This window comes from Crinia signifera, chromosome 9, assembly GCF_055691185.1.
Source record: "Crinia signifera chromosome 9, ASM5569118v1, whole genome shotgun sequence".
In the NCBI taxonomy this organism is placed as follows: Eukaryota; Metazoa; Chordata; class Amphibia; order Anura; family Myobatrachidae; genus Crinia; species Crinia signifera.
In genome coordinates this window covers 131,883,266-131,895,558 of record NC_139225.1, presented here as the reverse complement: position 1 = coordinate 131,895,558, position 12,293 = coordinate 131,883,266, and the positions used below count along the sequence as shown (strand labels likewise).

The window sequence follows — 12,293 nt, the reverse complement described above, 5'->3', positions numbered from 1 at the left end:
AGTATTAATCAGTCTAGTGTGTTACTGCTGTAGTTACACTCAGGACAAAGCACATGTACTACATGAGGATCTGCCTCTGATACAGAATCACTATTAGCCTGTTACATTCAGCAGATGTCAGACCATTGTTATGGAGTACTGTATGTGCAGTACATACATGTATTTATAATGTGTGCAGTGCATACAAGACCCTGGGTTTAGAGAGGCTCATACTGCACCTAGATTATACAATACCATGTGCGTCAGGTAGAGGGTCCCTCCTCCTCGTCCACGAAGCCATATTCCCAGTGACATCTTCGGGAAGATGGAGTCGCACAGTGCAAGCAAAGATTCTGGCACTGTGCCATCTCCCTCACTTGGAAGATAGCACCACAGAGGAGGAGGAGGGTAGCATGGCAACATGTGCAGGGAGGGGGCGCAGCTCAGAGTAGGGGGCCCACTTCACCCAGGCCCCATTGGAGCTGCAGAAACATGCACATACACCTGTTAGGAGATGCATTTTTCAGATGCTGCAGGGCAGGTACATTGACATTTTGATGCAATGATATGCTGCCAGTGCATAGGTGTTTGTATCCTGAATTATATACAGCTCTGTAGGTGGGTGGGTTATATGGTTTTTCAATGCTGGGTGTTGTAATTTACTCACATTTTGCCATATCACGTTCTCAGCTATAGATATCTAGTTATAGTGTAGCAGTTAATTTGAAGAAGCAATTGGAAGGAAATGGCACAGAGAGGATAGGATGGGAGGAGCAGGGGAATGGGAAGGAGGGGAGAGGGGAAAAAAGATGATTAGGGAGATAATATGAAGGAAAGTGAGAGAAGTGATTAAAGAGAGATGATAATTGGGGAAATTGGAGGATTAAGAAGATAACTGGAGAGAAGGGAGGGGAGAGTAAATTATTGGGGGGTTCAGAGGACATAGAATATAATTGGGGAGGAGAGACAAATAACTGGAGAGAAGGGAGGAGAAGGTAAATGAGTGGGTGTACGGGAGGACATAGAAGATGATTGGGGAGACGGGAGGACATAGAAGATGATTGGGGAGGGGAGACAAATAACTGGAGAGAAGGGAGGAGAAGGTAAATGAGTGGGTGTACGGGAGGACATAGAAGACGATTGAAGAGTGGAAAGACGGGAGGGAGAGAAGATGATTGGGGAGACGGGAGTACATAGAAGATGATTGGGGAGACGGGAGTACATAGAAGATGATTGGGGAGACGAGAAGACATAGAAGATGTTTGAGGAGAGGGGAGGGAAAAGAAGAGATTGGTCAGAGGGGAGTAGAATACATATTAAAAGCAAACACCAATTAACCTGTGACAGTCAGTAGACTGCAGACCAGTGGTTAACTAGATAACAATTAAGACAGTAATCCATTGGCCTTTTTCATAGTACAACCATTTTAAAAAAAACACTTCATCTACTCACCTTCCCCAAGCGTCTTGCCAAGTGTCAGTTTGTGCCGGTCCACCATAACATCTCGGAGCTTCTCTTTAAGGTCATCGCTAATTCCCAGCCGGTTCACTGAAAGATGTAATGTAATGTTATGGTTAATGTAAAAACAAGTGTGTTAACAAACATAAAAGGAAACGTATTGGCATCTTACTATGTACACAGGGCATGATTCTGATATGGGAATAAAGTAGCAAGGAGGAAGTAACTGTGGGGCAGATGTATTAAGCCAGGGCAGGGTACACTGGGGCAGATGTATTAAGCCGGTCAAAGAGATAAACTGGAGATAAAGTGGAAGGAGATAACGCACCAGCCAATCAACTTTCAACTGTCATATTTCAAACACAGCTGATTGGCTGGTGCATTCCACTTTATCTCCAGTTTATCTCTTCACCAGGCTTAATACATACTGCCCCAGTGTACCCTGCCCCTTTTCGGCATCCCGATCACCGGGACCTACAAATTGGGAGATGTGGTGTTCTCCCTCCCCCTGTGTGTTTATGAACTGAGATCGGCAGCGGCAGGGAACGTATAGTGTGTATGGGGTTTAATATTATGAGCGGAATGTATTAAAATACATCGCTGCCCCTCGGCGCGCCACCGCAGCGATGCTATCGCATGTGTACTAACATATGCGACTAGCATCGCAATGTGGTGATGGAGGTCCCCGCGATACCTGTGATGTGGTGTGCGGGGGGGTCTACATCACATTCCTGGGCAGGGAAGCAAGTCACGGTGTTCTGGCCACATCCATTCCCCTGCAGCCAGAAGGACCTCCGGCTTTGTTGCTAGGGGGAGGAGGAGTTTGATGGAGGTACTGTATGCCAGGGACTCGTCAGAGTGGGGTCAGCGGCTGCGGCGGGCGGCAATAAGAAGCCCATGGGCTTCTATAGGGTATTGCCACCCAAAGGTGGCGATACCCTGGCCGGCGAAAATACAGCGGCCGGGTGTTAGTACATTTGAAAATGTGGTACAACCCCAAAAAATGGGTGTTAAACTGTATTTTTACCTTCATACATTCCACCCTATCTGTCTAATCTTCTTGGTTGGAACAAAAATCTAAATTTATTACACTATCACCCAGCAGAGGTTTGTGAAGTAGGAGCATTCGGTGGCACACTAGGGCGCTGCAGGAACTATTGCACGCAGGGCCTGCTGCTAAACATAAATCAGGCATACATTGCACAATAGGGATGCGCATTGCAAATGTGTCTTCACACGTAGGTACGGTCCAGATTGTCCTATAGGCCTGCTTTACTATAAGTCATGCAGGATATGCTCTGCAACAGGCGCACGTTCAGTTCTGGTGGAAAATCCCTGTTACACAGCAAACTTGTTTTATCCAACTGACCCCTATAACGGAGCGCAGTATTAATTTCCATTAAAAGCTGCTCTCCTTCCAGAACAGCCATGCATTGAAGTGGATATGGCCATGGCTGGGAGGAGGGTCCCTCGGTAACTATGGAGCAGCCTTGATCCCAGAGTTATCCAGAACAAAACAAGAGCAGTCATTTCCTGATGTTCAGCCAAGTGGACGAAGCCTGTGCAGATTCCCTGCAGTCTCCTAAAGATCATGTGTCCATCAGTCTGGTCTGAGCCCAACCTGTGTCACCACAAAGTCCCTGCACTGCAGACCTTCACTTCCAAAGACACACATGGGGCTCTGCTGACATCTGGCAGATAAATCAACAAGCAACACCAAGCAGCACAGTCATGGAATTCAGATGTTACATAAGCCGATGTTCAACTACAATCTGCAATCTATTTTATTAGAAACAGACTGTGCTCAGGGTGTACTAGAACCTCCTGGGCCTGCTTCAGAGATGCAAGCAAAGCCAAGGAACACACAACTTAGCAAAACCATGTTGGACTGAAGGTGGTACAGGTATATATAGCGTGCAAAGAACTTTATATATGGGTGGGTTATATTTTTCTGTGCATGGTAAATGCTGTCTGCTTTTGCGTGTAGTCCACAAATGTCAGACAACTTTGTTTCCAGTGTAATTTAGATATTAGTTGAACACACACCATCCAAATCTAACTGTCTTGCACAGGTTACATCTGCCCCATCTGCAGTACAGCATGGTTTTGCCCAGTTGTGAAATGACTTACATCCAATTGTAAATGAGCCCCAAAGCAGTTAGTAAGGTCTACTTCAGGAGTGGCCAAAACGGTCCTCGAGATCTACCAACAGTCCGTGTTTTCCAGATCACCTGGCTGGTGTACAGCTGTAGTCATCATACCTCCCAGCAGTCCCGATTTTATCGGGACAGTCCCGATTGTTAGGGCCTGTCCCGCTGTCCCACCCGCGGGCGGCAGTGTCCCGCGGTGTGGGGGGGCTGTTGGGAGTCCCCCCTGTCAGCTGCTATGCAGCGGGGAATAAACGCTGTGCGCATGCGCACAGCGTCTATTCCCGCAGCCAGGGGGCTGGGGGCATGGCTAGAGGCTCACAGAGCCTCTGGGTCATGCCCCCATAGCGGCAAAATGGGGGCGTGGCCTCGCGGGGAGCCGCGAGTATAGGCCACGCCCCCAAATTAGGCCACGCCCCCGAAAATTGTCCCGGCTGCTGAGCAGCCAAAGTTGGGAGGTATGAGTCATTACTAACTGTCACATTTTCAAACCTGCTGCATTCATCCCTACTATAGATCCACAGGTTGCCTAAAAACTGTTGGTAGATCTTGAGGATCATGTACTTGATGATAAAAACATGATACTTTCAGGACTTGCTCATGTACTGTGTTTTACAAGTGGTTCCACATAAGTGGGCACAAGAAACCATACTTTAAAATGTATGTAGCCATAGAGATCATTGTGCTTTATAATCTAAACAGGGACATGGCATTGATAGAGCACTGATTTATTTTATTCCCAAGAATAAAACAGCTACATAATGGGGGTATGGTTCAACCAGGGAGATTGTCAGACACTTCAGGGAGTGAGGGAGATCAATATTATTTCAGGGAGTCTCCCTGAGAGTGTGTTACCTTTTACTGGCCTCGTGGACTCTGGCTGTGGTATGTATTCTCATACCTCCCAACTGTCCCGATTACAGAGGGACAGTCCCGCTATTTGGACATTGTCCCGCTGTCCCTCCCATGGGTGGCAATGTCTCACCGGTGGGGGGACAGTTGGGGGAGCCGGAGATCACCGCTGATCTGCTCCAATGTATTCTCCAGCTTTAGGTAAGTGTGTGTTGTGATTGCGTGTATGTTAATGTTTGGAGAAGGTGTGTGTTATGGATGCAGTTAGAATCTTGGAGGTCAGGATGCCGGCGTTTAGTATACAGAGGCCGGCACCCTGAATGCCATCACAAAAACAGTGCCGGAACCTCAAAAAGATCACAATGCTGTCACCGGACTACTGACAGCATCCTGATCAGTGAACTGGTAGAAGGAGGCTGGGAAGGCAGGATTAGGGTGAGGGGACACAGGGTTAGGCTGTGTGTGTGGGAGGGGTTTAGGACTAGGCTGCAGGGGGGTTAAGCTTAGGTTGTGGGGTACATGGGATAGGTTTTAAACATTAGCGGGCAGGGGTGGGTTAGGGTTAGGCTGCTGCAATGGAGAGTGAGGAGATGCTATTGTTTGTAACTTTTGCAGTTCTCTAATTATCAAACCTGATCCTCAGACTTACGAGTAGCTTCTGTAGTTCTGCGGCTGTAAGACTTTCTCACTCGGTAGCGGACGACGAGTTCTCCCTGCTCCACCGTTGGTACAAACGCCTCTCTGCATACATATATGTAACAGCAGCAGTGTTAGTGTTATTTGTCCAATATTTACCATGGTTCTCCTTACAAACGGAGAATCTGCACTCACCCATATCGTGTTTCCTTCTTCCGAAGACGTGCCAGAAAAACAGCAACTATGATGGCGCCAAAAATCGCCACAGCAACCACAAGCACCACGTACCACCAGTGCCAGGTGAAGACAGGAGCTGGACTATCTCTGACAGATGCTGGAAAAGACCAATGAATGGAAGGTGAATCAGGGGGAATCAGTCAGATACTGTATGAAGAATGAGGTAGATTCTGACAACTGCAGAGCTTCGCAGACAGAAGAGAGCTGTAGAACACGTTTAAAGCCCCTGACACATGGGAGACGGGGGCCACATGCTGAGCGAGGTGGTTAAGCACAGATCGCTCAGCACACATCGCTGACACACATGCAATGCACCGGCAATGTGTGCTGAGCGAGCCGTGATGACTTTCTAGGCGATCTAGACAGATCGCTTAGGAAACAGGATAAATCGCTACGTCAGAAGGGAGATATGAGATAGTGTATGGCGTTTGTCCCTCCCACTTTAAGGTTACACAAAAATACATTAATGAGCATTGCAGTCTGCTGGGATACGGTTGCTAGATCATCAAGCATGATGGACCACTGAAAGTCGACATGACTGAAGGTCAACATGGGGAAGGTTGACATGTCATTAGGTCATTTTGACAGTCAAAAGGTCGACATGGGGTTTTTCACTTTTATTTTGAGCGGACGTGCTTACAGGCGGTATTTCATGCTCTACCACAGGGGTGGCCAACCGGTAAGAGGTAAAGAGCCGAAAAATATCGGTAGTCAAGCTAAAGAGCCAACATCATGCGCGCGCTAAAGGCGCATGTGCCAAAAAAAGAGGCGCAGTCTATTTTGACCCCTTGGGTGGGTGTGATACAAATATGCCTCCAATAGTGCAGTGCCATATATACATATGCCCCCAATAGTGCCAGATACACATATGCCCCCCCACGGTGCCAGGTATGCACCATACGGTGCCGGGTATGCCCCCACAGTGCCAAAAAGCTGGTATGCCCCCACAGTGCCACAAACTGCTATGCCCCCACAGTGCCACAAACTGCTATGCCCCCACAGTGCCACAAACTGCTATGCCCCCACAGTGCAAATTTCCCAGCAGCAGCACTCACCGTTGTTGCTGCTGCTGCCAGGCAGGGAGAGGACAGTCTGGTGTCCCCCTGCAGTCCTCCTGTCATGTCACCGATGGGAGGAGAGCACAGCACACCGCGCGTCTCCTTCCCCCTCACTTCCCTGTGACTGGGCCGCCCACCAATCAAAGCTCGCTGGCCGGCTCCTGATTGGCTGCTGGCCCACGAGCTCTGATTGGCAGACGGCCCAGTCACAAGGATGCACAGTAAGGGGTAGGAGAGATGCGCGATGCGCGCTCTCCTCCCCTCAGAAGGAGAAGGGATTCAGGGAACCGGCAGCAGGAGGGACTGGGACAGACGGTGGGCGGCGGGCAGCAGTGGGAGCAGGAGCCGCACTTTACAAGGGGGAGAGCCGCATGAGGCTCAAGAGCCACAGGTTGGCCACCACTGCTCTACCATCAACTAAGGCATGGTGGGAGAATAAAATAGTGCCCGAAGCATGGTGAGTGTAGCCAGCCATGCAAGGGGACGTGGTGCACTTTTTTAGTGTCCATGTCGATTGAGTCGACATTCGGGACAAAAAAAGTGAAAAATCCCATGTCGATCTTTTGACTATTGAGCTTCCCCATGTTGACCAAAAGCTTGGGTCAACCGAAAGACCTCTCGACCTTCATGCATGTCGCCTTTCAGTCGTGTTGACCTTCAGTGGTCGACCTAATGCTTGAAGACCTAATGTATGTCTGCCATAATTTTAGCATCTACTAATAGCAAAACTGTAGCAAGGCATGATGGGACTATAGTTTGGACACGCCTGCTCTAACAGCTACACAGATATGAACTCCCAGCATCCTTCGCTCTGTTCCTCACCTTCTGCTGGATTTATATCTGAAAGAGAGAGAGAGAGACAGATCAGACATCAGAACATACAAGACAAGCAGAAATCAGCAGTAAGGTGCTCCTGTTACTCACCATAAGTTATAAATGAAGCAACTACTGGGTCACTCCATGGGCCATCCCCAGCAAATGTATAAGAGGACACCCGGACTGTCAGGTTATCCACTGGATGCAAACTCTCCAGTATTACTTCAGTGGTCAGCCCAGCATCCATAACAACCTGAGTAATACAGAACGTTATACACTTCATTACAGGAAGATATAACCCAGACATCTTTATACAGTAACATGTATACACACAGCCCAGTTCCAGTACAGACACGTCTACACCATGTCATATACACACAGCCCAGCTCCAGTACAGACACTACTACACCATGCCATATACCAGTGGCGTAGCCATAGCACCGCAGACCCCACGGTGGCGCAGAGGCGCTGAGAAAGTGTGGGCGCCGGGGGTCTGCGGGGCGATGGTTACGCTGCTGCAGCGTCTGTGGTGGTCTGTGTGGTCCCGGCTCTCCTCGTCGCTTCTGCTGCAGTGAAAACTGACCCTCCCAAAATGGCTGCCCCCATACAAATGACAGTTTTTCAGGATGTTAGAGGAGGCGGCAGCGGCCTCTTCTAGCATCCTTAAAAACGGTCTGCTATAAGGGGCAGCCATTTTGGGAGGGTCAGTTTTCATTAGGAGAAGAGGAGCGCCGGACCGCGGCGCAGATCCAGGCCAAGAATGCGGCGGCAAGCTGAAGGGTAAGGAGGGGGTGGTTAACTTTACTTGGCGGGGGGGGGGGGGGGGGGGGGGTGCATTTTAATTAGTTACGCCACTGCCATATACACACAGCCCAACTCCAGCACAGACACTACTACACCATGCCATATACATGCCATATACACACAGCCCAACTCCAGCACAGACACTACTACACCATGCCATATACATGCCATATACACACAGCCCTGCTCCAGCATAGACACTACAACACCATGCCATATACACACAGCCCAACTCCAGCACAGACACTACTACACCATGCCATATACACACAGCCCTGCTCCAGCACAGACACTACTACACCATGCCATATACATGCCATATACACACAGCCCTGCTCCAGCACAGACACTACAACACCATGCCATATACACACAGCCCAACTCCAGCACAGACACTACTACACCATGCCATATACACACAGCCCTGCTCCAGCACAGACACTACAACACCATGCAATATACACACAGCCCAGCTCCAGCACAGACACCACTACACCATGCCATATACACACAGCCCTGCTCCAGCACAGACACTACAACACCATGCAATATACACACAGCCCAGCTCCAGCACTGACACTATTACACCCTGACATGTCAACAGCCCAGCTACAGCACAGACACTACTACACCATGCCATACACACAGCCCAGCTCCAGTACAGACACCATGACATGTAAACAGCCCAGCTCCAGCACAGACACTACTACACCATGCCATATACACACAGCCCAGCTCCAGCACAGACACTACTACACCATGCCATACACACAGCCCAGCTCCAGTACAGACACCATGACATGTAAACAGCCCAGCTCCAGCACAAACACTACTACACCATGCCATATACACACAGCCCAGCTCCAGCACAGACACTACTACACCATACCTCCCAACTTTGTAGCTGCAGAAATAGGGACACTCGCGCGAGCATCCAAAAAGGGGGCGCATCTTATGTAAATGAGGGGCGCGGCTTATGCAAATGAGCCGCGTCCCCGTTTTCGGCTGGGAATAGACGCTGTGACAGGACCCGGTAATCGGGACTGTCCCACTGAAATCGTGAGTGTTGGGAGGTATGCTACACCATGCCATACACACAGCCCAGTTCCAGCACAGACACTACTACACCATGCCATACACACAGTCCAGCTCCAGTACAGACACTATTACATCATGCCATACACACACAGCCCAGCTCCAGTACAGACACTATTACACCATGACATGTAAACAGCCTAGATGAATACAAATATGATACAATGTATCCAAACACAGCCCTGCTCCAGCACAGACACTACTACACCATGTCATGTAAACAGCCTAGATCAGGGGTGGCCAACCGGTCAGAGGTAAAGAGCCGAAAAATATCGATAGTCAAGCTAAAGAGCCAACATCATGCGCGCGCCAAAGGCGCATGCGCCAAAAAAGCGTAGTCTATTTTGACCCCTTGGGTGGGTGTGATACAAATATGCCTCCAATAGTGCAGTGCCATATATACATATGCCCCCAATAGTGCCAGATACACATATGCCCCCCCACGGTGCCAGGTATGCACCACACAGTGCCGGGTATGCCCCCACAGTGCCAAAAAGCTGGTATGCCCCCACAGTGCCCAAAACTGCTATGCCCCCCGCAGTGCCACCAACTGCTATGCCCCCCACAGTGCCACCAACTGCTATGCCCCCCACAGTGCCACCAACTGCTATGCCCCCCACAGTGCCACCAACTGCTATGCCCCCCACAGTGCCACCAACTGCTATGCCCCCCACAGTGCCACCAACTGCTATGCCCCCCACAGTGCCACCAACTGCTATGCCCCCACAGTGCCACCAACTGCTATGCCCCCACAGTGCAAATTTCCCAGCAGCAGCACTCACTGTTGTTGCTGCTGCTGCTGCCAGGCGGGTAGAGGACAGTCTGGTGTCCCCCTGCAGTCCTCCTGTCATGTCACCGATAGGAGGAGAGCACAGTACACCGCGCGTCTCCTTCCCCCTCACTTCCCTGTGACTGGGCCACCCACCAATCAAAGCTCGCTGGCCGGCTCCTGATTGGCTGCTGGCCCACGAGCTCTGATTGGCAGACGGCCCAGTCACAAGAATGCACAGTAAGGGGTAGGAGAGATGCGCGATGCGCGCTCTCCTCCCCTCAGAAGGAGAAGGGATTCAGGGAACCGGCAGCAGGGAGGACTGGGACAGACGGTGGACGGCGGACAGCAGTGGGAGCAGGAGCCGCACTTTACAAGGGGGAGAGCCGCATGAGGCTCAAGAGCCACAGGTTGGCCACCACTGGCCTAGATGAATACAGATTTGATACAATGTATACACACAGACCAAGAACATTTAATTCTACATGCATTCTGCACCTCAGGTTGGTCCTTGGTTTGATATGCCAGTTTGTACCCTCTTAAAACTCCATTTAATGATGCCCTTGGCTTTCTCCACGTCACTACCGTAACAGACTCGTTCTTTGTTGCAGTTATATTTTCAGGGGGACCAGATGGAACTATTGGGGAAAAGGGGAAAATTAATATGATGAGTGCATGGTGTATATAGAGACCACAGCTAATGTATCTTCAAGGGGTACATCTAATAGGGTACGAAAAGCCGGAAGTCCAGGATTTCCAACAAGAATGGCATTATTTTTAAAATGGCAATCATATACAAGGCAAAACCAGGTTGGTTTTGCCTTGTAAATGATTGCTGCTTTAAAAATATGGTCATTATCGGACAAAAGCCCGGACCCGATTACATTTACCCTCAAGAGTCTACACTTATAAGGCAGCACTAGTTCAGGTACAGTCACTACACAGTACACTTATCAGGCAGCATTGGTTCAGGTACAGTCACTATACAGTACACTTATAAGGCAGCACTGGTTCAGGTACAGTCACTACACAATACACTTATCAGGCAGCATTGGTTCAGGTACAGTCACTATACAGTACACTTATAAGGCGGCACTGGTTCAGGTACAGTCACTATACAGTACACTTATCAGGTGGCACTGGTTCAGGTACAGTCACTACACAGTACACTTATCAGGCAGCATTGGTTCAGGTTCAGTCACTACACAGTACACTTATAAGGCAGCACTGGTTCAGGTACAGTCACTATACAGTACACTTATCAGGTGGCACTGGTTCAGGTACAGTCACTACACAGTACACTTATCAGGCAGCATTGGTTCAGGTTCAGTCACTACACAGTACACTTATCAGGCAGCATTGGTTCAGGTACAGTCACTATATAGTGCACTTATAAGGCGGCACTGGTTCAGGTACAGTCACTATACAGTACACTTATCAGGCGGCACTGGTTCAGGTACAGTCACTATCCAGTACACTTATAAGGCGGCACTGGTTCAGGTGCATTCACTATACAGTACACTTATCAGACGGCATTGGTTCAGGTACAGTCACTATCCAGTACACTTATCAGGCAGCATTGGTTCAGGTACAGTCACTATACAGTACACTTATCAAGCAGCACTGGTTCATGTACAGTCACTATACAGTACACTTATCAGGCAGCACTGGTTTAGGTACAGCCACTATACAGTACACTGATAAGGCAGCATTGGCTCAGGTACAGTCACTATACAGTACACTGATAAGGCAGCATTGGCTCAGGTACAGTCACTATACAGTACACTTATCAGGCAGCATTGGTTCAGGTACAGTCACTATACAGTACACTTATCAGGCAGCATTGGCTCAGGTACAGTCATTATACAGTACACTTATAAGGCAGCATTGGCTCAGGCACAGTCACTATACAGTACACTTATCAGGCAGCATTGGCTCAGGTACAGTCACTATACAGTACACTGATCAGGAAGCACTGGTTTAGGTACAGTCACTATACAGTACACTTATCAGGCAGCATTGGCTCCGGTACAGTCAATATACAGTACACTTATCAGGCAGCACTGGTTCAGGTACAGTCGCTATACAGTACACTTATCAGGCAGCATTGGCTCAGGTACAGTCGCTATACAGTACACTGATCAGGCAGCATTGGCTCAGGTGCAGTCACTATATAGTACACTTATAAGGCAGCATTGGTTAAGGGATCAGACCCTTGTCGTCCTGGTGTGTACCCAGCATTAGATTTGGGTGCAGTTTGCACTTCAAACTGATATCTACAGTATATTGCAGTGTAAAAATAAAGCAGCCAGTATTTACCCTGCACAGAAACAATAAAACACCCAAATCTAATGCTGTGTACACGCGGGGGCGATAGGGGCTATAATCGCTGGGAATTTGGTCGCAGGCGACCATATTGCCAGTGATGGAAGTGTTTCGCGG

At 49.2% G+C, this 12,293-nt stretch overlaps 1 protein-coding gene across 1 annotated transcript in view; it reads right to left on the bottom strand.

The window, feature by feature from the left end:
• Positions 1-12,293, bottom strand: part of AXL (AXL receptor tyrosine kinase) — an 86,173-nt gene that overhangs the window by 17,746 nt on the left and 56,134 nt on the right. Inside the window, exons 8-13 of the mRNA XM_083159827.1 lie at positions 10,350-10,489; positions 7,292-7,436; positions 7,190-7,207; positions 5,268-5,406; positions 5,086-5,177; positions 1,432-1,527 (exon numbers count right to left, since the gene is read on the bottom strand). Coding sequence (XP_083015953.1) covers positions 1,432-1,527; positions 5,086-5,177; positions 5,268-5,406; positions 7,190-7,207; positions 7,292-7,436; positions 10,350-10,489 — 630 coding nt within the window. The remainder of the gene's footprint in view (positions 1-1,431; positions 1,528-5,085; positions 5,178-5,267; positions 5,407-7,189; positions 7,208-7,291; positions 7,437-10,349; positions 10,490-12,293) is intronic.